Source organism: Carcharhinus amblyrhynchos, chromosome 8 (genome assembly GCF_965287045.1).
Source record: "Carcharhinus amblyrhynchos chromosome 8, sCarAmb.v2.hapA, whole genome shotgun sequence".
Taxonomy (NCBI): domain Eukaryota; kingdom Metazoa; phylum Chordata; class Chondrichthyes; order Carcharhiniformes; family Carcharhinidae; genus Carcharhinus; species Carcharhinus amblyrhynchos.
The window spans coordinates 60,181,564-60,207,133 of NC_137331.1; the positions used below are offsets into that span (position 1 = coordinate 60,181,564).

Here is a 25,570-nt window from a genome sequence, read left to right on the forward strand (position 1 = left end):
TGTGATTGAGGGGGTGCGGTGTGTGGGACCGGCTGGGTTAAGGCAGAGTCGGCGCTGCGGAGGGAGCGGGGTTGTGAGTTAATATCTGACTGAGGCATTACTGCTGGTAAAAAACAAGGTGGGATTCTGCTGGCGGCGGTTGCATCGGAGAGTGACCGAAGGAGCAGTGCACCCAGGTTATAAACCGAGGAGCCAAGCAAGCGTCGGGGGAGGGTTGAAGGTATGTGGAGGCCTGCGGCGGCTGGAGGTGAACTGGGATGAACGGGGACTTCTGCAACGAGGCCGAACCCCGAATAACAAATATCACCAGGATTAACTTGAGGCCCCCCTCAGCAAACCCAGGCGTTACACTAATGTTTACATCTGATTTAAATTCGTCATATTTTAGACTGTCTGAAAAAACACTTCTGTAGCTTAGACCCTCAAAATATCCTGTGGAAATGCATGAGAAATATTCAGAGTTTGGTGCCCTTTAATTAGGGTTTTAATTAAATGGTATTTTTTTCGCTGTATGTTGATAGACGTGTTTGATAGAGCAGATTGGTTTTGATTTTTGTTATAGATTAGTGCTTGTATAATTTTTAATTCTTAGCCATTTATAATGAATGAATTAACACTTCTGATTCTATATTACATGCATTCCAATATCTTTGCTGGTATACCTTTTTTATTAAACCCAGTGACCTTGAATATGACAATAGAATCATACTGTGACTATTTGTGCACATATATAGCACCTTTTAACCTAGTAAAACACCCTAAGGAGCATCCAGCAGCCATAATGAAACACAATTTGTCATCCAGCTACATAAACAGGTAATAAGACAGTTGACCAAAAGCTTGGTTGAAGAAGTAACTTTTAAGAGTTGTTGTCAAGGAAATTCTAGAACCTAAAGAGAGAGTTTCTGCCAGGCAGCATCTTAAGGAGAGAAAAGAGCTGATATTTTGAGTTTTGATAACCCTTTGTCAAAGTGAAAAGACATGGAAAGTGGGAGATATTTATACTGCAGGGTGAGGGAATGAAAGATGAGTCGTAGCCACAGAAACCAGGGGAAAATGGACTGCTAATGGCAGTCCAAAGAGAGAATAAAGTGTGTGAATAGCCAAATGACAGAGAAGCTAAAATCAGAGAGTAAGCTATGATAGATAAATTGTGGGGGAAGAGGTAAAATTTAGAAAAAGGGGGGGAAAGGGGGAAAGAGTGGGGTGAAAGAAAAAAAAGACAACAATACAAAATTTAAAATGAAAACAAGGGGCTCATGGTGGGGTGGAGCTAATCATCTGAATGTATTGAATTTGATGTTGAGACTGGAAGTCTGTGAAGTGTCTAGCTGGAAGATGAGATGCTGTTCCTCCAGTTTGCGTTGAGCTAGGAAATTCTAGAACGTGAGATTATGTGACAGTGAAGTGAGAATTGAATTGGCTGAGGCAAATAAAGGGTTGCCTACCAATGTTGAAGAAATTGGGGTCATGCAAGAGGCTAGAATAAGAAGAATGCTGCTATATCAGTTCTAAAGCTGGAGGAAGTTGCATGGAAAGAATCATAGAAACCCTACAGTACAGAAAGAGGCCATTCGGCTTATCAAGTCTGCACCAACCATAATCCCACCCAGGCCTTACATGTTTTACCCACTAATCCCTCCAATCTACGCACCTCAGGCTACTAAGCAGCAATTTTAGCACGGCCAATCAACCTAATCCACAAATTTTTGGACTGTGGGAGGAAACCGGAGCACCCAGAGGAAACCCACGGAGACTCCACACAGACGGTGACCCAAGCCAGGAATCGAAATGGGATGCTGGCCTTCATAGCAAGGGGGATTGAATATAAAAGTAGGGAGGTCTTGCTGCGGCTGTATAGGGCATTGGTGAGACCGCAGCTGGAGTACTGTGTGCAGTTTTGGGCACCGTACTTACGCAAGGATATTTTGGCCTTGGAGGGAGTGCAGAGGAGGTTTACTAGGCTGATGCTGGAGTTGAGGGGATTGAGCTATGAGGACAGGCTGAATAAACTAGGCTTGTACTCATTAGAGTTTAGAAGAATGAGGGGAGATCTCATTGAGACATAAGATGATGAATGGGATGGATAGGATAGAGGTGGAGAGACTATTCCTGCTCAGAAAGGACAGTAGGACTAGGGGGCACAGCCTCAAGATAAAGGGGGGGCGGTTTAGAACGGAGTTGAGGAAGAACTTCTTCACTCAAAGGGTGGTGAATCTCTGGAATTCTCTGCCCGTTGAAGTGGTGGAGGCTACCTCGCTAAATATTTTTAAGATGCGGGGTTTTTGATAAGAGAGGGGATTAAGGGTTATGGGGAGAGGGCAGGAGTGTGGAACTGAGCCACGACAGATCAGCCATGATCTTATTGAATGGTGGGGCAGGCTCGAAGGGCCAGATGGCCTACTCCTGCTCCTAACTCTTATGTTCTTATGAACCCAGGTCCCTGGAGCTGTGAAGTATCAGTGCTAACCACTATGCTACTGTGCCTATATCCCTGAAGCTTTGAAAACAATCATGAGAATGTTACATCACAGAAGAAAACCTGTCAGCTGTCTAGTTGGTCTCACTTCACTTTCACACAATCTCTTTTTCTTTTGAAGTACACCCTCTTGATCTGGGATGCTTCAACTGATTTTCTTCAACGATGTAATCAGTTGGGTTGCCTAATGGCTTCTTTTCAATCTTGGTGTTTCCTTGTAATATAAATCATTTGGTTTCACCCTGTGTTTAATATTTTGCAGGTTAAGTGCATGGCACTTTTTTGTTTATATTTCTGATATTGCAAATATCATTTATTTGAAAATATACAGTATCATGAAAAATAGTGCCTCATTATCAACCATTGGTACAAGTTTAACTGATTATTAAAGGAATTTAAGTAATAAATGACTTGTCAAATTTGAGTAAATGTATTTAACTCATTAATGGTCTAATGCATGTCTATTTTACTTTTACAGTGCATTATTGAGAAAATTGCTTAAACATATGGCATAGTGGATGGTGGCACAATGAGTGGGGAGCCTGATGCACTAGCAGTAGTAAATCAGCTACAAGATTTAGCATCTGATCCCTTGAACAGGCGAGCGATTGTTCAGGATCAGGGATGTCTGCCTGGATTGATCCTGTTCTTAGACCATTCAAATCCCCAAGTTGTTTACTCTGCATTATTGGTAAGTGTTAACTTACCTGCTCATTGTATTTTGATATTCAAAATTAATTACTGATAAAAGTTAAGCACCTATCCATTTTTGTCTATGTTGCGATGTCCGCAGGCGCAGTTGACATCTTCTGCACCCACTGGCCATTGCAGGGGCTGGGGTGTATTATCGATTCCGATGATCACATTTTAATTTAATGTTTTAAGTTTCCTTTCAACTTTGTTTTTGTTTGGGCTGTCCTTGTCCTTTTGGGGAGCTGCCCCTTTTAATTTGTCCATCAGTTAATTTGAGTTAGCTTATTTGGTTGCTACCTTAAAAGGGATACTTTATCAGCTAGTTATAATTGATTCACAACCTTGTTAATTGAGAGCTTTATTAACATGAGAGCAAAAATCAAACAGGATTGTTAGGTGTAGTCACTTTGCCACACTCTGAAATGAGTCACAAATGGGTTATCTGTTGGTTTCAGTAAAATCACATCTTTTGTGGCATGAACAGTTGCTCGGTAGTACAGAATTTGATTATTGTTGAAAAGCGAGAAAGAAAACAGAAAATGCTGGGACATCTCAGCAGGTCTGACAGCATCCATGGAAGGAGAATAGAGCCAACATGTCAGGATGGCATTTTGTCAGATTGGGACTCCAGCATCCGCATTATTTTGCCTTTAATCTTGGTTTTGCTGAAGCATTTTGTGTTGAACTCATCGGGCCAAATGGAAGAATGCCAAATTACAAATGATCACAGCTATTTATACCAAAGGAGAAAAGGGTGCTTGCTGATTGGATGCCAAGTCAACTCTGACTGGCACCTGAGGCCTTGTCATGGAGAAAGCAATAGAAAAATATAGACTGCCCAAACTCCTGGATAATTCAAAGATGAAAAGCTTGAACGTATTCCTTTTGTTTGCAGAGAACAGATTCCTGCACATCCATGTAACTTACTTCAAACAAGTGTAAATAACCCATTACAAGCATAACCAATTGATTGTTAGTGCATTCAGCATTATTCAACGGTACAAACTGTACTCAAATCAGCCCGGCCTTGCAAAACCCAAAACAAAGTGATTGATGTTAGATGTGATTCCACAATTAGACAGCCCTAAACTGTCTCTGCTTGAAGGAGAACAACTGCAACTTCTCTAATCCCTCCATATAAATGTTTTATCCTTGTTACAATTCTAGTAAATCTCCTCTGCACCCTCTTCAAAGCCTTTTCATGCTTCCTAATGCTCAGAATTAGACACTACACATGGGGGTAGCTGGAGCCCGACCAGTGTTTTATAAATATTTGCCATAACTTGTATCCTTTTGTATTCTTTGTTTCTACTTCTAAACTCAAATAACCTGAATGCTTTTCTAACAGTCTTATCAATTTCTTCTTTTTTATTGGTGTAGGTTCGTGTAACTTAAAGATTAACATGCCATTTGCCTTTCAAATTGTTTGTTGTTAACTTTATCATAAGGAGGTTAATTATAAGAGAAAGGAAGTCTTGGTGCATTTTATACAGGGCTTTGGGAGATCATATCAGAAGTACTGTGTGTGTTTTTGACCTCCTTACCTAAGGAAGCGTATGCTTGTTTGTTACATTCCTTTTAAAAGTTTACTGAAATTTCCTGGCATGAGTGAGTTGTCTTATGATGTAAGTTTCAGAGCAGAGCAGGCCTATACTCTTGGGAATTCAGGAGAATAAGAGCTGATTTAATTGAAACATATACAATTCTTAAAGGGCTGAGTGGCTGTTTTCCCCTGCATGCAGCATCTAGAAGCAAGGGTCAGAGTTTCAGGATAAGGGGTCAGTCATTTTGGACTTTTTATAGCTTTACATTAAAGTATTTCTAGCATTTTCTAGCAGAGATATGACATTTTGTTGGGAAACAATTGCGGTTTAGCAGGTACAGAGGAAATATTGGGTGTCGTCAAAGTAACCATGCTTTGTACGTACCTTGTACTAATTAGCTTACGTGACCAATGGCAGAGGAATAGTATGAAATGTATGCTCTTGACTGTAGACTAGTACAAGAGGGGAGAAGCAAGATAGTGTGCAGGTGAGTAGGATTCATATTGACTGTGGCACCAGCTGGTAGCCTCCTCGTGCTCAGTTGTGCAGGGAAAGGCAGCACCAGCACAGTATATGGTGTGATTAAAATTAAGTTGTTAATGAGGTAAAGAGACATGGTGGCAGAGTTGTTTTTGCATGACAGGGACCCATGTTTTAAAACAGTCAAACAAAATCTGCTTGCTCGAATACTAAGTGTGCAAAATATTTTCTTGTTGTGCATTCTTTTGCTTTTAAAAATATTATGTTAATTATGCAGGAAGGGGGGGAGGCACATACTTCCTTTATTCTCCCCTTTCTTCCCAGCTCCAACCTCCACCACCCCAAGCTCCAAAGAAGAGTCTCAGGACTTCCAACAGTGCCAAGAATGTATTTAAAATTTAGGAATGGCACCTCAAATTGGGACAGATTTATGTATTTAATTAGCCTTTAATTAGCCAGGTAAGTCAATTGAGAACCAATTCTCTTTTACAATAATGAATGACCTGATCAAGAGGCTAATGCACAGAAATTACACAACAATGCAATTCATTTGACATGTTGAGTCCACCTTCGGTAAAAATCAGGCACATAAGCAGGAACTCGCCTATATTGTTTGACCGTTTCTGTTGAATTCTATATAAATAATTCAGTTTTCCTTGTAACTATTCACATATTTAGGGGAATCATAAATTACTGTTACCATGTAATGAGGTGGAGAAAAATAGAATGGAACACAATAAAGCACGCAACAACATGAACTAAAATGTGGCAAAACCAAATGCATGCTGATTGTAAATTGCATTGATCAGAAAAATGGTTGAAAGTTCTGACCAAACTTGCAACATTACACAGTGAAGAAAAACATTTCAACCTATTCATCTTGAAAATGGGGTGCAATTTTGCCTCACCTATAATCTCCATAATCTTTCAGAGTTCTGGTGTTCAGCAAAATATATTGGAAGCGTTAAATAAATTTGTCAAAATAAAATGTAAAGGGGCAGAAAACAGGGAAATTCATGTGGTGAAAGTGGAGATGAAATACTCTACTGTGGTGCAGCATCTTGACAATCATTGCACTGTACTGTCAGAGCTAACTGTAATCACATTCTATTAAGACAGACAAACATGATGAAGAAAGTAGCAAACTTTATTTCACTGTAAAATTTACTCTTGCAAGCAGAAATCGCTAAGATATTCCAGCCAATTTCTTGTGGCGTTGTTTATCTGTAATTACGGATGACTTTGCTATTTGGCTGATAAGCCTGCCTTTCCCTTTTATGCTTTCTATGCGTAAGTTGGATAAGCATGAAATCCAAGCAGTTGTGACTACTTTGAAACTCTTGGTCAATTACAATTTTAATAGTTTATCAATTTTTCTTGGTTATGAAAACCCATCTTGACTGGTTTACGTTCTTTTCAGGATGGCTTTGATTCTGTAATAGTGTGACTAATTTTATTCCATGAAATCATAGATGAATCAGTTATTCAGCTAATAGTTCTTTAATGTTGAGAAATATGTTGCACTCTTTAATCTGTTGGCTTCTGCAACGTGGAGTGACTTAATAAAAATCCTCATGTTTTCAGTAGAATTCCTTTATGCTGCCTTATCAAAAGTACACCCTCCCCTTCCAGAAATGGGTACAGAAATTAGTCAGACTACTGATATTTCTAACAACTCAGAAGTGGAGGTGAAAAACTCCCCATTCAAAACCATGGGTATAGTATGATTATTATGTAACCTTAATTATAATTTGCACACACATTATTTGGATTGTGGCAAACTCTAAACTGGTCTCATTTCTGATCTTGTCAGCAGCTCTGGAGTGAGTTGCTCTGTTTTTCACACTCATTGTAGTAATTTTAATAGCCTAACAGCATTACTATAACACTAATTTAAAGGAGTGAAGTTGTGCAGAAAAATATGATCTCAAACCTAATTGGTTTCCTCAGTTGTTTTTGCAGAACATTGTTGTTTCTATTGTCAGTGATGACTAACGCAGCTACATTATTTTTTTTCCACTTCTACACCTCAGGCTCTGCGCTATCTGGCAGAATGCCGTTCCAGCAGAGAGAGAATGAAAAGTGAGCTAGGCATGATGCTGAGCTTACAAAATGTGATCCAAAAGTAAGTCTATTACCAGGTTAACTGCACCTTCCTTTGTTTATAGTAACAAGATTACATTCATGCCTGCTTTTCTAAGGAGCTTTTTGAATAGTCTTATTACACATCTGATTTCTTTATTTGTATACAAGAAGGGGGGGGAAATTCTTTTGAATATTGATATTATAGGCAACCATGACCGTTTGACATTGAGATGGCACATGGTGAATATGGACAGTTTTTTGTAAGATAATTCATAGTTGTAGATTGATGTAGGAGTGTTAATGGAATGTATTGTTCCAAACTTAATATGCAATGGATTTCAATTTTTTAAACTCACTTTTAGGAAGAGTGTCACTGGCAAGGCCAGTAATTGTTGCCAATCCCTAACTTCTTTAGAAAGAGCTGGTGGGCTGCTCTCTTGAACAGCTACTGATCATCAGGTCTAAGTACACCCACAGTGCTGTAATGGAGTTTCAAGATTTTGACCCAGTGACAGTGAAATAATCATAATGTGAAGCCCATTCCATCGTGCAAACCAGCCTCCCATCCGTTGACTTTGTCTACACTTCCTGCTGCCTCGGAAAAGCAGCCAGCATAATCAAGAACCCCATGCATTCTGGACATACCTTTTCTGCTGGGAAAAAGATATAAAATTTTGATGTCACATATCAACCAACTCAAACGTCTTCCCTGTTGCCACCAGACTTTTGAATGGATCTACCTCACACTAAGTTGATCTTTCTCTACACCTTAGCAATGACTGTAACACTACAGTCTGAACTCGCTGCTTTCCTTCTCCATGAACAGCATGCCTTGTCTGAATGGCATGCAAGAACTACTTTTCACTATATACTAATATGTGACAATAATAAATCAAATGTAATTTAAAGTCTAGTTGATATGCAACTTGGGGTAGAACTTGCAGGTAGAGATGTTCCTATGTCTCTGCTGTTGACCTTTTTTTGTTTTTAACTCCATGTGTTTTTAACTCTTTCATGGGTGTCTCTGATTAGATCACTTTTTATTGCCCAGTGAGCTACTGACTTGAACTGTTGCAGTCAGGTTATTACACCCAAATTGCTGTTGGGGAGGCCCTTCCAAGATTTTGACTCAGCAGTGGTGATAGAACGGTGATGTAATTCCTAGTCTGAATGGTGCGTGACTTGGAGGGAATCCTCAAGGTATTGGTGTTCTTGCCCTTCTAGGTGGCAGAAATTACAGATTTGAAAGGTGTTGTCAAGAGTTGCTAAAGTGCATCTTGTAGATGGTATATACTGTTGCCACTGTGCATCGCTGGTGGAAAGGGTGAAAGTTGAAGGTGGTGGATGGGATGAAGAAGTGGGCTGCTTTGTCCTGGATGATGTTGCACTTGTTGGAGCTGTATACATCCAGGCAAGTGGACAACATTCCATCACATCCCTGACAGCCTTGAAGATGATGGATAGGCCTTGGGGAGTTTGGAGGTGAGTTACTAGTCCCTGCCCTGCTATTGTAGCCACAACATTTGTATAGCTGGTCCCTTTGTTTCTGGTTAATAATTTTGGTACGGAATTGAGGGATGGTAAAGCCATTGAATATCAGAGATAATTACCATCTCTCTTGTTGGAGATGGTAGTTGCCTGGTACCTGTGTGGTGTAACTGTTAACTTGCTATTTACCAGCCTAAGTCTAAGTGTGGTCCAGATCTTGCTGCATATAAGCATGTATCTGTGGAGTTGTGAATGGCATTGAGCACTGCAATCATCAGCGAACATCCCCACTTCTGCCCTTATGCTTAAGAGACGGTTATTAGTTTAAGTGTCTGACTTTATTCTAAAGCTGTTTTAAATTCAAAGATTTGACTTTTCATATTTTTCAGAACAACAACTCCTGGTGAAACTAAGTTTTTGGCAAATGAAGTATATGAAATTTTGCAGTCATCGAGCAGTGACGATTCTGACTACACAAATGATCATAATTCTCATAGACGCAAACCACAGTTTTTTTTGGGAAGCACTAACAAACGTGCAAAAACAGTAACACTGCAGATAGATGGCTTGGATGATGCGGTAAGAAATCCAATCACCCTGAACTATTTCTTTTAGTGAGGTTTAAGAATGCATTTTTCAGTTAAGACTGGACAGTAACATTTTGGCAAGGCAATGAGCGTTGGCAGTCGTTAGCACTGCTGCCTCATAGCTCCAGGGAACTGGGTTCAATTCTCGGCTTGGGTCACTGTCTGCAAAGTCTGCGCGTTCTTCCCACGTGTGTGAGTTTCCTCTGGGTGCTCTGGTTTCCTCCCACAGTCCAAATAATCGTGCTGGTTAGGTAAATTGGCCAGACTAAATTCTGCCTCAGTGTGTCTGAACAGGTATGGAGTGTGGTGACTAGAATGTGAATGACACGAAGATGAGTGGAAAAGCAAATTGTGTGGAGGGTGTAGAAAGTCTGCAGAGGGATCTGGATAGGCTGAGCAAGTGGGCAAGGACCTGGCAGATGGAGTACAATGTTAGCAAGTGTGAGGTTATCCACTTTGGCAGGAATAATAGTAGGAGGGATTACTATTTAAAGGGCGAAAAGCTGCAGCATGCTACGGTACAGAGGGACCTGGGGATCCTTGTGCATGAGTCGCAAAAACCCAGTCTGCAGGTGCAGAGGTGACCAAGAAGGCGAATGGGATGCTGGCCTTTTATAGCGAGGGGGATAGAATATAAAAGCGGGGAGGTCTTGCTGCAACTGTAGAGGGCACTGGTGAGGCCGCAGCTGGAGTACTGTGTGTAGTTTCAGTCGCCGCACTTGTGCAAGGATATTTTGGCCTTGGAGGGAGTGCAGAGCAGGTTCACTAGGCTGATACCAGAGATGAGGGGGTTGGACTATGAAGAGAGACTGAATAGACTGGGTCTGTACTCGTTGGAGTTTAGAAGGATGAGGGGGGATCTTATAGAGACGTATAACATAATGAAAGGGATGGATAGGGTAGAAGTAGAGAGATTCTTCCTGCTCAAAGGACAGCAGGACTAGAGGGCACAGCCTCAAGATAAGCGGGTGGGGGGGCACAGTTTAGAACGGAGTTGAGAGGAACTTCTTCACTCAAAGGGTGGTGAATCTCTGGAATTCTCTGCCTGTTGAAATGGTGGAGGCTACCTCGCTAAATATATTTAAGTCACGGGTAGATAGGTTTTTGACAGACAAGGGAATTCAGGGTTATGGGGAGAAGGGGAGAAAGCGGGAAAGTGGAACTGATCCACTTCAGATCAGCTGTGATCTTATTGAATGGCGGGGCAGGCTCGAAGGGCTAGATGTCCTACTCCTGCTCCTATTTCTATGTTCTTATGACTAGGGTGCATTGCAGTGATAATGTAAGCCTACTTCTGACTAATGAATAAACTTCTTTAAACAAAAAATTCCTTAGAAATTAGAGTTTTTAAAAATTTAAACATTTTATTAAGCTTCGCGCTGGAAATGGGTATGAGGCTGATTGTGCCAGAAATCCGATGCTGGTAAGATTGTGAGAGGCAAGAACTCAAGCGAGTGGTAAAATCACGCACACACCCCTCCTTGCTGGAGCTGATGGTGGAGGAAATGGAAAGAGATGTTTAAAAGGACAGTGCAATAGAGAAAAGAAGCTGAGGGTCATCTTTGCAAACCTAGATGACTCGTGAGCAGTTTTGATACGTGAGATCTATAAGTCGTGATGTTTAATGTGGTCCAGCCAGATCTGGCAGTGAAAAGCTATACCTGTTGCTCACCATATCACTTCAAGTCTGAGTCCCTTTGGCTAAAAGAATGGCGATGCAGGCCATACAAGTGTGGAGGTCACACAAGAGGGCAAGGTTGTGATTGAGCAAATAGGTAGCTGAGAAATGTCATTGCGAATGGAGGGTTAAAAACCAGACAGATGTAATTCAAATTCAGATGTAAATGAATTGGGAGATACATTTTTCCAGGGCTTGGCACAAAAGCAGGTAGATTTGAGGGGTAGGGCAGATGTGGAAACAGAGCAATGTATGAAAGAAAACTCCTCAACTCCTTTCAAAACTTGGCCAAGGAAGCAATACATTCTGATAATGCAATTCACGTGTCCTTTTTTTAAAAAAAATTCTTTTTCTCTTTAATTCTTAATTTTTTTGTTTTTCTTACCTCGCCTATGTTTGTCTCTATTCCTAACTGAACACTTCATTTTCCAAGTCCAAAGTGTTTATTCATTCATTCTGAAGCCAGATTGTGAAATAGGAAACCAAATGCAAGTCTTTTAAGACTAGATTTGTTTACTGAATACAACATTGCAAACGTTTGCCTCCTCCTTAACCCACATCCTGTGTCCCAAAAGTTTCTCTTTGTATCTCTTTTGATACATATTCCAATTAATTGACCCATGCGAAAGGACACAGGTTCCTTTTGAATTGGAATTGAACCAGCAATGTCAGCTTTGCTAGCCCTTATAGTCATTCGTTCATTCTCTTCACTCAGCTATCAAAGGAAAGTTTTATAAATTTCTTTGAACTTCTTTAAAGACCTTTAAAGGGCATTTTAATATTTTTTTAACAGATAAAACTCAATTAAATATGTTTGTGCTTAAGGTCCTTTAATCAATGTCTTTTATCCATAAATAAAATTAACATTCCATTAACAAGAATATTCTCAGCTCCTGATGGTTTGCTGCCTTTTTCCTTTTCCAGCCAGATGAACTTTAATCCCTGAACTTGCTTTCACAGTCAGGATTACTCAAGGTATTTGTTTCTTGCCAAACCTAGGCAAATCTTCCAGACGCGTTTAAATCCACACAACCGTAGTCCCTTGGATGCTCCCTTTGGTTGACCTGTTTAGGGGCAGCACTGTGTTGGAACTGCTGTCTCAGTGCTAGGGACCACATTCAATTCCAACCCTGGGTATGTGGAGGTCGCACATTCCCTGGGGGTTTCCTCCAGGTGCTCCAGTTTCTCCCACAGTCCAAAATATGTGCAGGTTAGGTTGAGTAGCTATATTAAATTGCCCCTTGGTGTCCCAAGATGTATAGGTTTGGGGGAATTAGTGGGATAGGTACATGGGGTTACAGGGATAGGTGAGATGCTCTGTCATAGAGAATCAGTAAGAAGTCTGACCTGGGGTAAACACAGTAAGAAGTCTGACAACACCAGGTTTAAGTCCAACTGATTTAATTGATAGTAAACTCACAAGCTTTTGAGGTTTCCCTCTTTGTCAGGTGAATGGAGTGTACTGGCCTCAGACAGAGCATATAACAGCACAGACAGTTTACAGATTACTGATTAGAATGTGAATCTTTACACCTGACCTGCTAGTCAAGTCTTAAAGATTCGCATTCTAATCAGTAATCTGTAAACTGTCTGTGCTGTTATATGCTCTGTCTGAGGCCAGTACACTCCATTCACCTGACAGAGGGAAACCTCAAAAGCTTGAGTTTACTATCAAATAAATCGGTTGGACTTAAACCTGGTGTTGATACACTTCTTACTGTGTTTACCCCAGCCCAACGCCGGCATCTCCACATCATAGAGAATCAGTGCAGACTTATTGGGTCAAATGGCAGCCTCCTGCACTGTACGGATTCTTCTATGATTCAATCTGAGTATGAGCTCTCGCCCATATTCTGTGTGGTGAAGAATGGAAAATGGCTCTATCGCTCTGTGCGCTCTGTTTTTTTTTGGAAGACTGATAGGTTAATGGATTAACTGAAGAAAACTTGTAATACTATAATGGCTTTCAATGGCCTTAAGTCCTCAAAGCCCAAGTCTGTGGCAGTGTATCCAGGTAAAAATACTGATTATATATCTTCCAAATTGCCAGTTTCCTTCTTAGGAATCAAGCACCAAGTTAAAGCATAACTCTATATGAAGCCTGACATTCTTAACACCTCCCTGTGAAATCTGGAGACTTAACAGCCTGCCAAAGTCTGCACAAATGTGCTTCCCATTGTCTACAGTGTGATCATCTTGCACCTTCTTCCCAACAAAACAACCTGCACCCCCATTTAACCTTTACCAATCAAGCTTGTTGGGCAAAATTTACAATAAATCAGATGTCCCCTTCATTCTTCCATTTTCTCCTCTCCTCTTCTCCCCCCCCCAAAAAAAAAGTTAGAGTCTCAAGCGTACAAATGCAAAGTGTGTAAGAGTGTTAACAGTTTTTTAATGTTTGAGTTGTTGGGACGTGGGGAAAATGATGGTAGTAGATTCTATAATAGTTGAAAGAGAAATGAATGAATTTTTTGAAAAATAAAAATTTAAAGTGTTTAATCCATGGAATGGGTCTAAGTAGATGCACCTTACAATAAATTGGTGTGAGCACAATGGAGTGAATGGCCTCCCCTGGTAGAACAATTTATTGATTTTTGTTTTTGAAAAAGTTTACAGAACGGCAAGAAATAACAGTACTAAAAGCTTAATAAGCTAATAATTTTCTGCTGACTTCTGATTTTGGTAAACTTGCTATGTTTATGAAGGTAGGAGCTAGGGATTTACAAGCTGTTGTCAATCAGACACTTCCTCAGCATCACAAACAAGACTCTAATCAACCTCTGTTTGAAACGATAAAAGCAATTTTACTTTGCTCTATTAAAGGGATATGCTGGTTAATTATAGCTCCAGTTTATGAAACCAATCTTCCGCATCTGTGTTGTTCAAAGTTTCTTATACCAATAAGTGTTTATAAAGCTATCGAAATGAAACTAATGAATTTACCACCTGATGACATAGTTTCCAAATTAATTGTCAGTTGGCTTTGTTTCTTTTTAGTCACGGAGAAATATGTGCGAAGAAGCATTGTTGAAAATTAAAGGTGTCATCAGCTTTACCTTCCAAATGACTGTAAAAAGATGTATCGTGAGGATCCGATCTGATCTCAAAGCAGAGGTGGGTTTTGTTTTTAAAAATCATGATTCTGGTAGGGCCATTGTATGCTAATGTCCAAGACAGGTTTGGCAACTGAATTTTTAAGAAAATTGGATGACATCATTAGACCCTGCAGTGCAGAAACAGGCCCTTTGGCCCATCAAGTCTGCACTGAACACAATCCCACCCAGGCCCTACCCCCATATCCCTCCATATTATTATACCCACTAATTCCTGTAACCTACTCATCCCTGACACTAAGGGGAAATTTCTTAGCATGGCCAATCAACCTAACCCGCACATCTTTGGACTGTGGGAGGAAACGGGAGTACCCGGAGGAAACCCACACAGACACGAGGAAAACGTGCAAACTCCACACAGTGACCCGAGCTGGGAATCAAACGCAGGACCCTAGAGCTGCGAAGCAGCAGTGCTAACCACTGTGCTACCGTGCGGATGTCCACTATCTTACCATCTACAAGCCATCAGTCAGGAATGTGCTGGAATACTTCCCACTTGCCTGGATGAGTGCAGCTCCAACAATACTCAAACCGTGACATGGTTTGAGTCAAGAGCTATAGAAAACTGAATGAAAGCAATTGTCAAATTTTTGACTTCCTAAGTAAGAATAAGTTTAAAGATAGAGAAATTAATGCTACTTCCCAATTAAGGATGATGCTTGTGGTTAATGGAGGCCAATTGTCTCAGCAGTGGACATAACTGTAGGGTAGTCTTTTAGGTTCCACCATCTGCAGCTGCTCCTCCAATGGCCTTCCCACCACCACAAGGTTAGAAGTGGGGATGTTCACTGGAAATTGCAATGTTCTCAGTCCCATATAAAATTTTGGGTAATGACATTCAGCATTTGTGTGAAGCAAGACCTGAACAACAATTGTGCCACACAAATGCCAGGCAATGGCCACCTCCAACAAGAGGGAGTCTAACCACCATCCCTTGGCATTGCCATTGCTAAATCTGCCACTATCAATATCCTGGGGTTTAGCATTGACCATAAACTGAACCAGACTGGCATAAAAATACTGTGGCTACAAGAGTAATCAGAAGTTAGGAACACTGTGGCTACTAACTCGCCTCCTGACTCTCCAAAGCCTGTCCATTATCTTACCATCTACAAGCCATCAGTCAGGAATGTGATGGAATACTTCCCACTTGCATGGATGAGTGCAGCTCCAACAATACTCAAGAAGGTTGCCACCATCCAGGACAATGCAGCCTGTTTGATTGGAACCCCTTCCACAGCATTCACTTCCTCTGCTGCCAATGACAGTGGTAGCATTGTGCACCATCTCAAGATGCAGAAACTTGGGCTTCTTAAGCAGCACCTTCCAAACCCATGACTGCTACCATCTAAAAGGTCTCAGACTGCAGACACATGGAAATCACCTCCAAATCGCTTGCCATTCTGACTTGGAAATATATTGCTGTTTCTTTATTGTCGCTGGGTCAAAATTCTGAAACTTCCTCCCTAACAGCACTATGTGTCGCTGTAGCACAGTGACTGCAACGGTTGAAGAAGGAAGCTCACCACCACCTTCTTGAGGGGTAGAACATAAGAACATAAGAAATAGGAGCAGGAGTAGGCCATCTAGCCCTTCGAGCCTGCACCGCCATTCAATAATATCATGGCTGATCTGAAGTGGATCAGTTCCACTTTCCCGCTTTCTCCCCATAACCCTTAATTCCCTTGTCTATCAGAAACCTATCTACCCGTGACTTAAATATATTCAGCAAGGTAGCTTCCACCACTTCAACGGGCAGAGAATTCCAGAGATTCACCACCCTTTGAATGAAGAAGTTCCTCCTCAACTCCATTCTAAACTGCCCCCCCTTATCTTGAGGCTGTGCCCTCCAGTCCTGCTGTCCTTTCTAAGTGGGAATCTTATATGTCTGTAAGATCCCCCCCCTCAGCCTTCTAAACTCTGAGTACAGACCCAGTCCATTCAGTCTCTCTTCATAGGCTAACCCCCTCATCTCTGCACTCCCTCCCAAGGTCAATATATCCTTGCACAAGTGCGGCGACCAAAACTGCGCACAGTACTCCAGCTGTGGCCTCACCAGTACCCCGTACAGTTGCAGCAAGACCTCCCTGCTTTTATATTCTATCCCCCTCGCTATAAAGGCCAGCATCCCATTCGTTGTCTTGATCACCTGCTGCACCTGCAGACTGGGTTTTTGTGATTCGTGTACAAGGACCCCCAGGTCCCTCTGCATCGTAGCATGCTGCAGCTTTTCACCTTTTAAATAATAATCCCTTCTACTATTATTCCTACCAAAGTGGATAACATCACACTTGCTAACATTATACTCCATCTGCCAGGTCCTCACCCACTTGCTCAGCCTATCTAGATCTCTCTGCAGACTTTCCACACCCTCCATGCAATTTGCTTTTCCACTCATCTTCGTGTCATAGCACAGAGGTTAACACTGCTGCCTCACAGCACCAGGGACCCAGGTTCTGTTCCGGCTTCTCCCTGTGTGTGCATGGGTTTCCTCGGGGCTCTGTTTTCCACCCACAATCCAAAGATGAATGAGTTAGGTGGATTGGCCGTGGTAAATTGACCCTTTAGTATCTCAAGATGTGGGTTAGATGCATTAGCCATGGTAAATATGAGAGTTACAGGGATAAAGTGGGGGAAACGCTCTAGGTAAGATACTCTGTTAGACAGTCAATGCAGACTCAATGGGCCGAATGGCCTCCTGCACTATAGGGATTCAAAAAAAGGACAAGTGGAGAAGGGCAATAAATGCTGGCTTAGCCAATGACACCCATATCCCATAAATGAATAGAAAAAAAAGTGCCAGGCAATAACTACGTCCAACAAGAGAGAATCTAAACCTCTCTCCTGGACATTCAATAGCATTATCTTTGCTGAATGCCCCACTATCAAAATCTTGAGGGTTACCTTTAACTAAACTTAACTGAACCAGCCATGTATAAGGCACAAGCCAGTAGTGTGAGAAGCTTTCCTGGATGAGTGCTGTTCCAGGAACAGTTGGGAAGCTTGACACCATCCAGAACAAAAGCTTGCTTGACTGGTACTCAATCCTCTGCCATTTACCACTCCATCACTGACACACATTGGCAATAGTGTGTACTATTTACTGCAGCCCCTCACTGAGCCTCCTTTTAACACCACCTTCCAAAACTGTGGCCTCCACTACCTAGGGAAAAAAGAGCTGCAGAGCTCCTTGTAGTCCAAAATTAGATAGTTAAATGTTGTTCTTTAGTTATTTATTATGACCATGCCATTTTTTTTCTTTGTATTGGGCCTATTTAGGCTGTGTTCTCCCCAGAAACCTGACTCATAAGAGATATATTAATATTATAACTTGGCTCAATGTTGCTATCAATGGAAAACCACTGAAGTATCTGAGTATGTAACATCGCACTCTCCTTGTACAGTGAATCAATGTATGCCTCAGTGCCATGGACCCTGTTTTGATCCCAGCCTTGGGTGACTGTGTAGAGTTTGCACATTGCCTGCGTGTCTTTGGGTTTCTACTGAGTGCTTCAGTTTCCTTCCTTAGTCCAAGGACATGCAAATTATATGGAATAACCATTGTAAATGGACAGGAGGGGTGCTCTTTTGGAACATTGTTGCAGACCCAATGGGCTAGATGGCCTCTTCCCGCAATGTAACGAGCCTATGGCTCTAATACTGTAATGACAGTACCTGTTAGCACCTTTGCGAGTTCTTTTTTTTCAAAGAAGAAAATGGTATGGCCTCTTATTATTCGGTCAAGAGGTATTGCTAGAATCTGTCTCAGGCCATTACACTAAACATTGCAAAAGGCTTGCTATTTCATTCATATAACTGTGCTAAACTGTTTAAAGATATTATGCGTTTTTGGAAAATCATCAACTGTATTTTGGACTCTTGTTAAATTGAGAAATTTAGAACCAAATGAGGATTCTGATAATGAAGAAAACAAACATTACGCCTCTAAAAAAAATTATTAAGCTTAGGCATTCAATCACAGTTCTTGTGTTTATTTATTGACATTTTCAGTTGGAAACCTCTCTTTAATAAATCTAGACTTGAGTTCATGAAGCTTGGTGGAGCCACTGATTAAGGAGTAAGATACAATTGAAAATGTTTCTGTAACTCCCAAAACTCAGTAGTCACTCAGTCACTCACATGCTAGGACCAGCACAATGTGTCTCAATAGGAGATTGTTGAGTCCAAGAAATCATCTTTTTATAGCAGTGAAAGTGATCAGTTTTTTGTTTTGATTTGTACAGCATGAACTTTAACTTGAAAGCTAGGATAGTGCATTCAGTGATTTGTTTATTCAGCGAGTGTGATTAATTTAAAATTTTGGACTAAATCTGTCAATTGATTTTTTTAAATGTATTCCTAATGATTAAACAGAATTTTAAAATTTGTATTTATTACGGAACTCAACTTGGCAAAAAAACCTGGTACGTACACAGTTGAAACTCTATTACTGTAGCCTTCTTCAATTTATAGGGAGGGTGGCTTTGAATGAAAGTCCTGATTTTAAATTTGTTAAGTGGAATATTGTACAAATTCTTCCAGAGAGATTACTTCACACAAGAAACTTGGAAATTAGTTTAATATTTTCTTCTACTTCTTGCCAGTTACTAGAGGAAAAAACCCACAACATTATAGAGGATTCAAAAAGATGTAGTTATTGAATCAAATTATTAGAACTTTGGATAAGCAAATGCTTTATTTGAGAAACCAACCAAAAATGACCAGTATTTGTCATCTTCTACAAACTACTCCTTTGTTTCTTTCAGTGGAAATATCAACCCCCTTCCTTGCACCAACGTTAGTTCTTGATGCTTCGTGAGGCCTACTTCTGATATTACCTGTGTTCATATTTTATTGTAGGCACTGGCATCTGCTATTGCAGCAACCAAAATTTTAAAAGCACAACAAGTGATCAAAAATGAAAATGGAGAGGAGGTAAGATGACTGTCTGCCATCTGTCATTTGTGGCAATGTGAGAGACTTCCCACTGTAAAGTATTCATGAATATTGATCAAATCAAAGATCAGCTCTTAGGAAATGTAAGGGAGCAATTAGATATTGACTTTTTTTTTTGCACCCTTCTCTAAGTAACATTTGCTTTTCCTACCCAATAACTTGTTGGCATTTTCATTTGGCATTATACAATGGTGTTTCTATCATCTAAAATTAGCAGTGAATTTCCTCCAAGCGTTTATTTGTAAATGGTAGGTCTTTTGTTCTTAATCAGAAAATTTAAGTAATCTAATCCTAAATTATAAAATTAGATTAGTGGAAATTGATCAAAATATCCTCTACTTTATATTAGATGGAACTTTAAAGTTGATGTATAGATGCATTCACATTATAAATTAATTTTCACATTATCTAATGAGTAATCTAAGTGATTTATGTATTAAACTTGTCATAATTTTTACCTATTATTTTTGTCCAAAATGGTTTTCATTAAAAGTATAAGCCCTTTTATGAAGATGAATGCTACAGTTAAAGCTCTTAAAAACTATACTGTGATAGGTCAGTGTATTTTTCTAGCTTTTTGAACAGAAGTATTTCTCGTGATGAAGATGTCTGATGAAGATTGACAGTATTGTCCACAAACCTGTATTTAATGCTCAGGCAAAACGTCTGACTGATTTGACTTTGCAATCTTCTCTTAAGTCAGTCCCTCAGACTCTTAAGATGATTTGCTTTCACACTACAACTGAGTTCTGGTGATTAAGAAGTCCTGTGTGTGATCTACTGTCTGTCACAAGTGGGGCAGACAGTGGTTAGAGGAGCTGGTGGGTAGAGTGCCTGGTTTGCCATGTTCCTTCTGTTGTCAGTGCTTGGCTTCAGCTTGCTCTCGTGATGAAACTAGAGGTTTCCTTCCTGGAAGCTTTTCCTCCACTTTGGGTGGTCGTGGCCAGGGATTCCCAGATGCTGGTGGGAATGCTGCACTTTTCCAAGGAGGCTTTGAGAATGACCTTGAAGCGTTCCCTGTATGCCAGCGCTCACTTGCCAAATCAAAGCTCTGAGTAGAGTGCTTGTTTTGGTAGTCCCAGCATAGCTGACTGATCATGGTTAATGCTTCACTACTGGAGATTGTAGCCTGAGCGAGACCATTGATGTTGTTGCGCCTATCCTGCCAGTAGATCTGCAGGACTGTGCAGGATCAGTGCTGGTGGTACTTATACATGGTTTTGAGGGGCCTGCTGTACATAATCCACATCTCAGCCATGTAGGAGGGTAAGTAAAACTGTGGACCATGAGCTTGTTGGAGAGTCTAAGGTCCTGGTTTTCAACCATTCTCTTCAAGTGACCGAAGGCTACACTGACATAACGAAGGCAGTGTTGAACTTTGTCATTGAGTGCCCTTGTTGAAGGTAGTCTCCTAAGATAGTCTATGTTGTCCAAGGTCTCATCTGAATTTTGATTGGATAATATTGTGTTGTGGGTAGGTTGCTAGAGAACCTTTGTCTTGTGGATGTTTACTGTAAGGTCTGTGCTCTCAAGCCTCAGTGCACGTGTTGATGATGGTTTGGAGCTCGACCTCCATCTGCATACTGGAGTTCAGTGACAGAATATGGGATGACCTTGGACCTGACCTGCAGGTGGCAGAGGTTGAACAGATTACCATTTGTTCTGTAAATTAGTTTTACTCCAGGAGCTTTCTGGGGGTGAGATGGAGCATTTCAGCTAGGAAGATGGAGAAAAGCTTTGCGATGATACATCCTTGTTTGATCCCAGTCTGAATATGACTTGGGTCTGTGGCAGATCTGTTGGTCAGGATCATGTCTTGCATGTCATCATGCAGCAGGTGCATTATGGTGACAAACTTTTGGGGGTAAACAAAACAGAGGAGGACACTCTGTAATCTGTCACAGTTGAGTGTCAAAGATGGCGATGCACAAGGGTTGGGCTTTCTCACCCACCATCTGTTCTCTAGGTTATAGGTGTTTTGCTGGACCTCCATCTTCAGCTATCTGTACAGTTGCTTTCTTGCTCTTGAGTTAGATTGTTGTTTAAGGTTCAGAAAAGTAATGCGCTTGTGGCTTACTGATTCTTGGATCTCCTGGTCATTCTCATTGAGCTGATCTTGATTTCCTGGTCGAATTACCAAGCATCTCTTCAGAGGTGCTGACTAAGGGCCTTGAGGGCAGACCAGGAGTTGTAGACTCTTAAGTTGTCAGGTTGACAGTGAAGCACTGACTGAATAAGATTCTCTTATCAGGGTTGATGCCAGGTGGTCTGTCTAGTTTCATTTCTTTGTTGAGACTTTGTAGCAATTGATACAACTGAATGGCTTGCTAGGCAACTGAGAGTCAAACACATTGCTGTGGCTCTGGAGTCGCATGTAGGCATTCCTTTCCCTAAAGGACATTAGTGAATCAGATGGGTTTTTCTGACAATTGACAATGGTTTCATGGTCATCAGTATACTCTTAGTTCCAGATTTTTTTCAAAAATTGAATTTCACTATTTGCCATGGCAGATTTTCAACCCAGGTCCCTGGAACATTATCTGGATTTCTGGATTAATAGTTGAGTGATAACACCACTAGGCCATCGCCTCCCCTGTAAGTTGGTATCTGTGGTTGTCTCCTCAGAAACCCCTCAGATTGACTTAGAGTTTTCAAAATCCATTCCCAAAAACACACACGTTAAAACCATCTCGTAGTAATACTTTCATTTGATTGTTTGCATTCTGAAATCCACTCCTCTCCAAGTTTTACAAAATGTGTTAAAACTTCTGATCCACTTAATTGAATCCAGTGCAAGATTTTGCAGCATTCCTTTAGAATTTCTTTGTCTTGATTTCTGCCCACACTGTTACAAATGCTTTAAAGCTCAAATCCCAGACTGTTGATAAAATTACACAATTTTCATCTACCGCTAAAGGTCTACTGTTCCACTTTAAAATTATTTAATGCAATTGTCATTTTTACTCCAGAACTCTTCATTTACTCTTCCTTTAATTCTTCTGAGCAAGACCTTGATCTTGATTCACTTAACTCCTGTTGTCTTGAATGTTCTTTCTATCCCAATTCCCTGTTATCTGGCTTGTATCTTTTTCTTAGGAAGCCTGTGTCTTTGCAGCTTTCTTGTCCTGTCCAGCTTCTGCTGGCAGAGTTGAGAGCTATTCACTCAGTGATCTGTTTCCAACTGCTCTGACTCCTAATTAAAAAGGAAAGCCCTCTCTTTCTGGGTAGTGGGCCTCTTTAGTTAGAACTTGGTACCAATCCCCACACATACAAACACTTTTGTACAGCAAGAGTCTAACTATCGGTTTACCCTTCCAAGCAGAGAAACATTAAATTCAACACACTTAAAACTATATAAATACAAACCCCTTAAAACTACATTTGTTTTCCTAAAAACTTTTTATCTCTCACCGTTCTTGCTGACTCACGATGATATGTAACTTGCATTTTAAAACTGCTGTTATGTGGCATTGGGAAGCATTTGAGCTCCAGCTTCTGCCTGTGGCTATTTTCATTCTGTGCTTACAGGATGCTTTGTGAAGTTGTTGAAATTACCTAATTTGGTTTCATGTTCTGGAGAAATAGTGCAATTTCATGGTTAAGAGATGAGGAGGAAGTGTACAGGACTGTATGCTTTCAAAACCATGTGGGCAAACAAATAATTCATTTTCTAATAGCTAAGAATATGGAGATTTTTTAAAAGAATTACAAGTCCAAAGAATCATAGGCAAATCTTGAACTGATTTACTGTAATATTGCTTTCCTTTTTCCACATTCTTCAGCAACTGCAAACTCACTGATGAGAGGGTCTAGGCAACATAGATAGGAAAGTTTGTTTTCCCCTAGCTGAGGGATCAATTACCAGATTTAAATGATTGGTAGAAGGGTTAGAGGGCACATGGGGAAGAACTTTTTCACCCAGAGGGTGATGGCCATCTGGAATTCACTGCCTGGTTAATGCTGAAATGCTGAACTTGTATTTACAAGGTACATGGATCTGCATGTGTTGTAACCTGCGAGGCTATGGACCAGGTGCTAGAAAATTGGATTAAAATTAGTGGTTGTTTCCCTTTGGTGTATGCAGAGATATTGAATGGCCTCTTTCTGCACTGTAACTTTTCTATGGTTTTATAGTCTGATTGTTTCACTTATACACACAACCCTGTATTTACACTAACTGAGCTTAAATCATTGTTCTGCACAATACCATTAGTTTCTTCACTATTTTGAATACTTCAATTAAATCCTCCCAAAGTCTATGCTTCCCTCCAATAAAAGGGCCTAATTGATCAAATCAGGCATGTTCCTTTGGTTGCTCGCATTAAGCCAAGTGCAGATCAGCCTCTGCTTGCAAAACTCAGCTGATGTTTGGCTTCAGTTGTGAAACTCGTGTTCAGCTCCTAGTTTCAACAGGTGAATAATTGAGTGCATTGATACCTATACTAACGGCCAGTTGTAAGATAACCAGTTAAGCTTATAAATATGTTGCACCTTTTTTTGAAATACCTAAGAGCTTGGAGCCTTTAGTTCCCCATTTGCTTTCTCCATAGCAATGCCTTGGCCAATCAGAGGTGACCTGCCAACTAAGTACCTTTTTCTCCTGATTGTTGGAAAATTGACATTCTTGTATTTGCCCCGAACAGTGTAAGATGGAAATGTTCAGCAACACCACCTTTTCAGCACTGTTCATCTTCTGTGCTACCAAGTGACTGACAGATGAATCATTTGATACTTGTGTGTTTAATTTCATCTGTTATGTGTCTGCCCGTTCCAACAATCAGTCCGTGTCCTCTGAAATCGGTTATTATCTTTTTCATTGTCCATTACTTTTGAGTTCCAATTCAACTGCAAACTTTGTAATACCTTTTCTACTGGCCAGTTTTTCATTTGAGCATTATTCCTAAGTATTCATGAATCAAAGTTTTTTTCGGAGCCAGCTTTCATTTTGGTGGGGTGGTAGAGTTTCCCCTCTTTTTAAGTGATGAGTTATAGTTTAGCTCATCTATTCATAAAAGTTCTTGGGATGGCAATGGGGCTATAGTAATGCCAGTTCTATTTTATGAAAATGTTAGATTTGCAGATCTCATACTGGAATATAACTTGTATGAAAGTTGGAATAAATGATCAGACTGTATTTGAATGGCAGCATGTCTGACTGCTAATTCATCGTGAAATATTAACTATATTAAAGTCTACATTAAGAACAACTGAGAGAAATATTGCCTCTTCTTCCCCAGGTGCTGTTCACTGGCATTATTTGAGGTTTTAAATCATTATTTTTATAGATGCTGGTTCCATTCCAAGGTACACCTGTTGAAGTTGAGGAAAACACAGAATTACCAGACTACTTGCCTGAAGATGAGAGTCCTGCAAAAGATGGTGATAATGCTGTGTCCCGTGTTGGGAGTAAGCAAGAAGTTGGTGGTGGCTGGTTCAGTACAGCGGCAAACTTTTTATCAAGGTCATTTTATTGGTGACAGGTGGTTGTAGCTGCACCAAACTTGGGTATGAGGTAGGACTGTGGAAACCAGGAGACTGTTTTCCCATTGTTGTGGTGAATTGTCAAGTGCAATTTGCAGTAATGCAAAAACTATTGCAGTTTATAGAGGCTTTAAGTATACTGCATTTTCACTTAACTGAGAAATTAAGACATCAGCAATAGAAGAGATCCCTACTGCCTTTATCATTAAATTGCCTCACAATCATGTGTTTATTATTTTCCTCCAACGGGTCCTCATCAATACCAAATGACATGAAAAGTGAAACTTAAGCAAGAGTTTGGATGGATTCTTCTACACAATCCTACATAGAATACCCATATTCGCCTGAATCCCTTGAATATTGTACAGAAGACCTCTTATGTTAATATAAATATTGTGCATGAATTATGCTTTTTTTGATGTTTGACATTGCAATGACGTTTGCAAATATTTGCAGTTTGCTTAAGACCTGAAGGGTTGCATACACTTGCCTTACTTTTTTTGTTCTTATTTTAAAGCCTTCATTGTAAATGCTTTTCTATTTCTGTTTTCCATCTGAATGCCGAAATTCATTATGCCTTGTAACTTATTAATGTTCTACTATTTCTGTACACCAAAGTTGCACCCTATTCATAAATGTACAGTAAATGAACTGACCTGTTGCCTTCTATCTGGTTTTGCAACATTTTAAATGAATCTGTTTAAAAAGCCCATTAACTGCACTTTGAGTAATATATCTGTCTACATGTTACAATGCAATGATTTTATTTTGTCAGGCATGTATTAAAAGCATAGTTTGAGATTCAAATGTTTTTGAGGTGATAGATATGTATAGTATTCAGCAACTAAAGCTTTGTTACTATGAATTTACATTCATGTAATTAACATTTAGATTGTGCCAATAGTCTGTATGTTATTCCACAGATGTGTTTATCCCTGTAACTGTTTTCCATTAAACACATTGTATATGGATTACATTTCCACTTA

At 40.3% G+C, this 25,570-nt stretch overlaps 1 protein-coding gene across 1 annotated transcript; it reads left to right on the top strand.

The window, feature by feature from the left end:
• On the top strand, window positions 1-25,570 carry armc1 (armadillo repeat containing 1). The gene is made up of 7 exons (XM_080194895.1): window positions 1-220; window positions 2,958-3,170; window positions 7,230-7,321; window positions 9,159-9,348; window positions 14,032-14,148; window positions 19,008-19,082; window positions 24,389-25,570. Exons 2-7 carry the CDS (start codon window positions 3,009-3,011, stop codon window positions 24,578-24,580), a joined length of 828 nt encoding a protein of 275 aa, XP_080051021.1. The 5' UTR covers window positions 1-220; window positions 2,958-3,008; the 3' UTR covers window positions 24,581-25,570.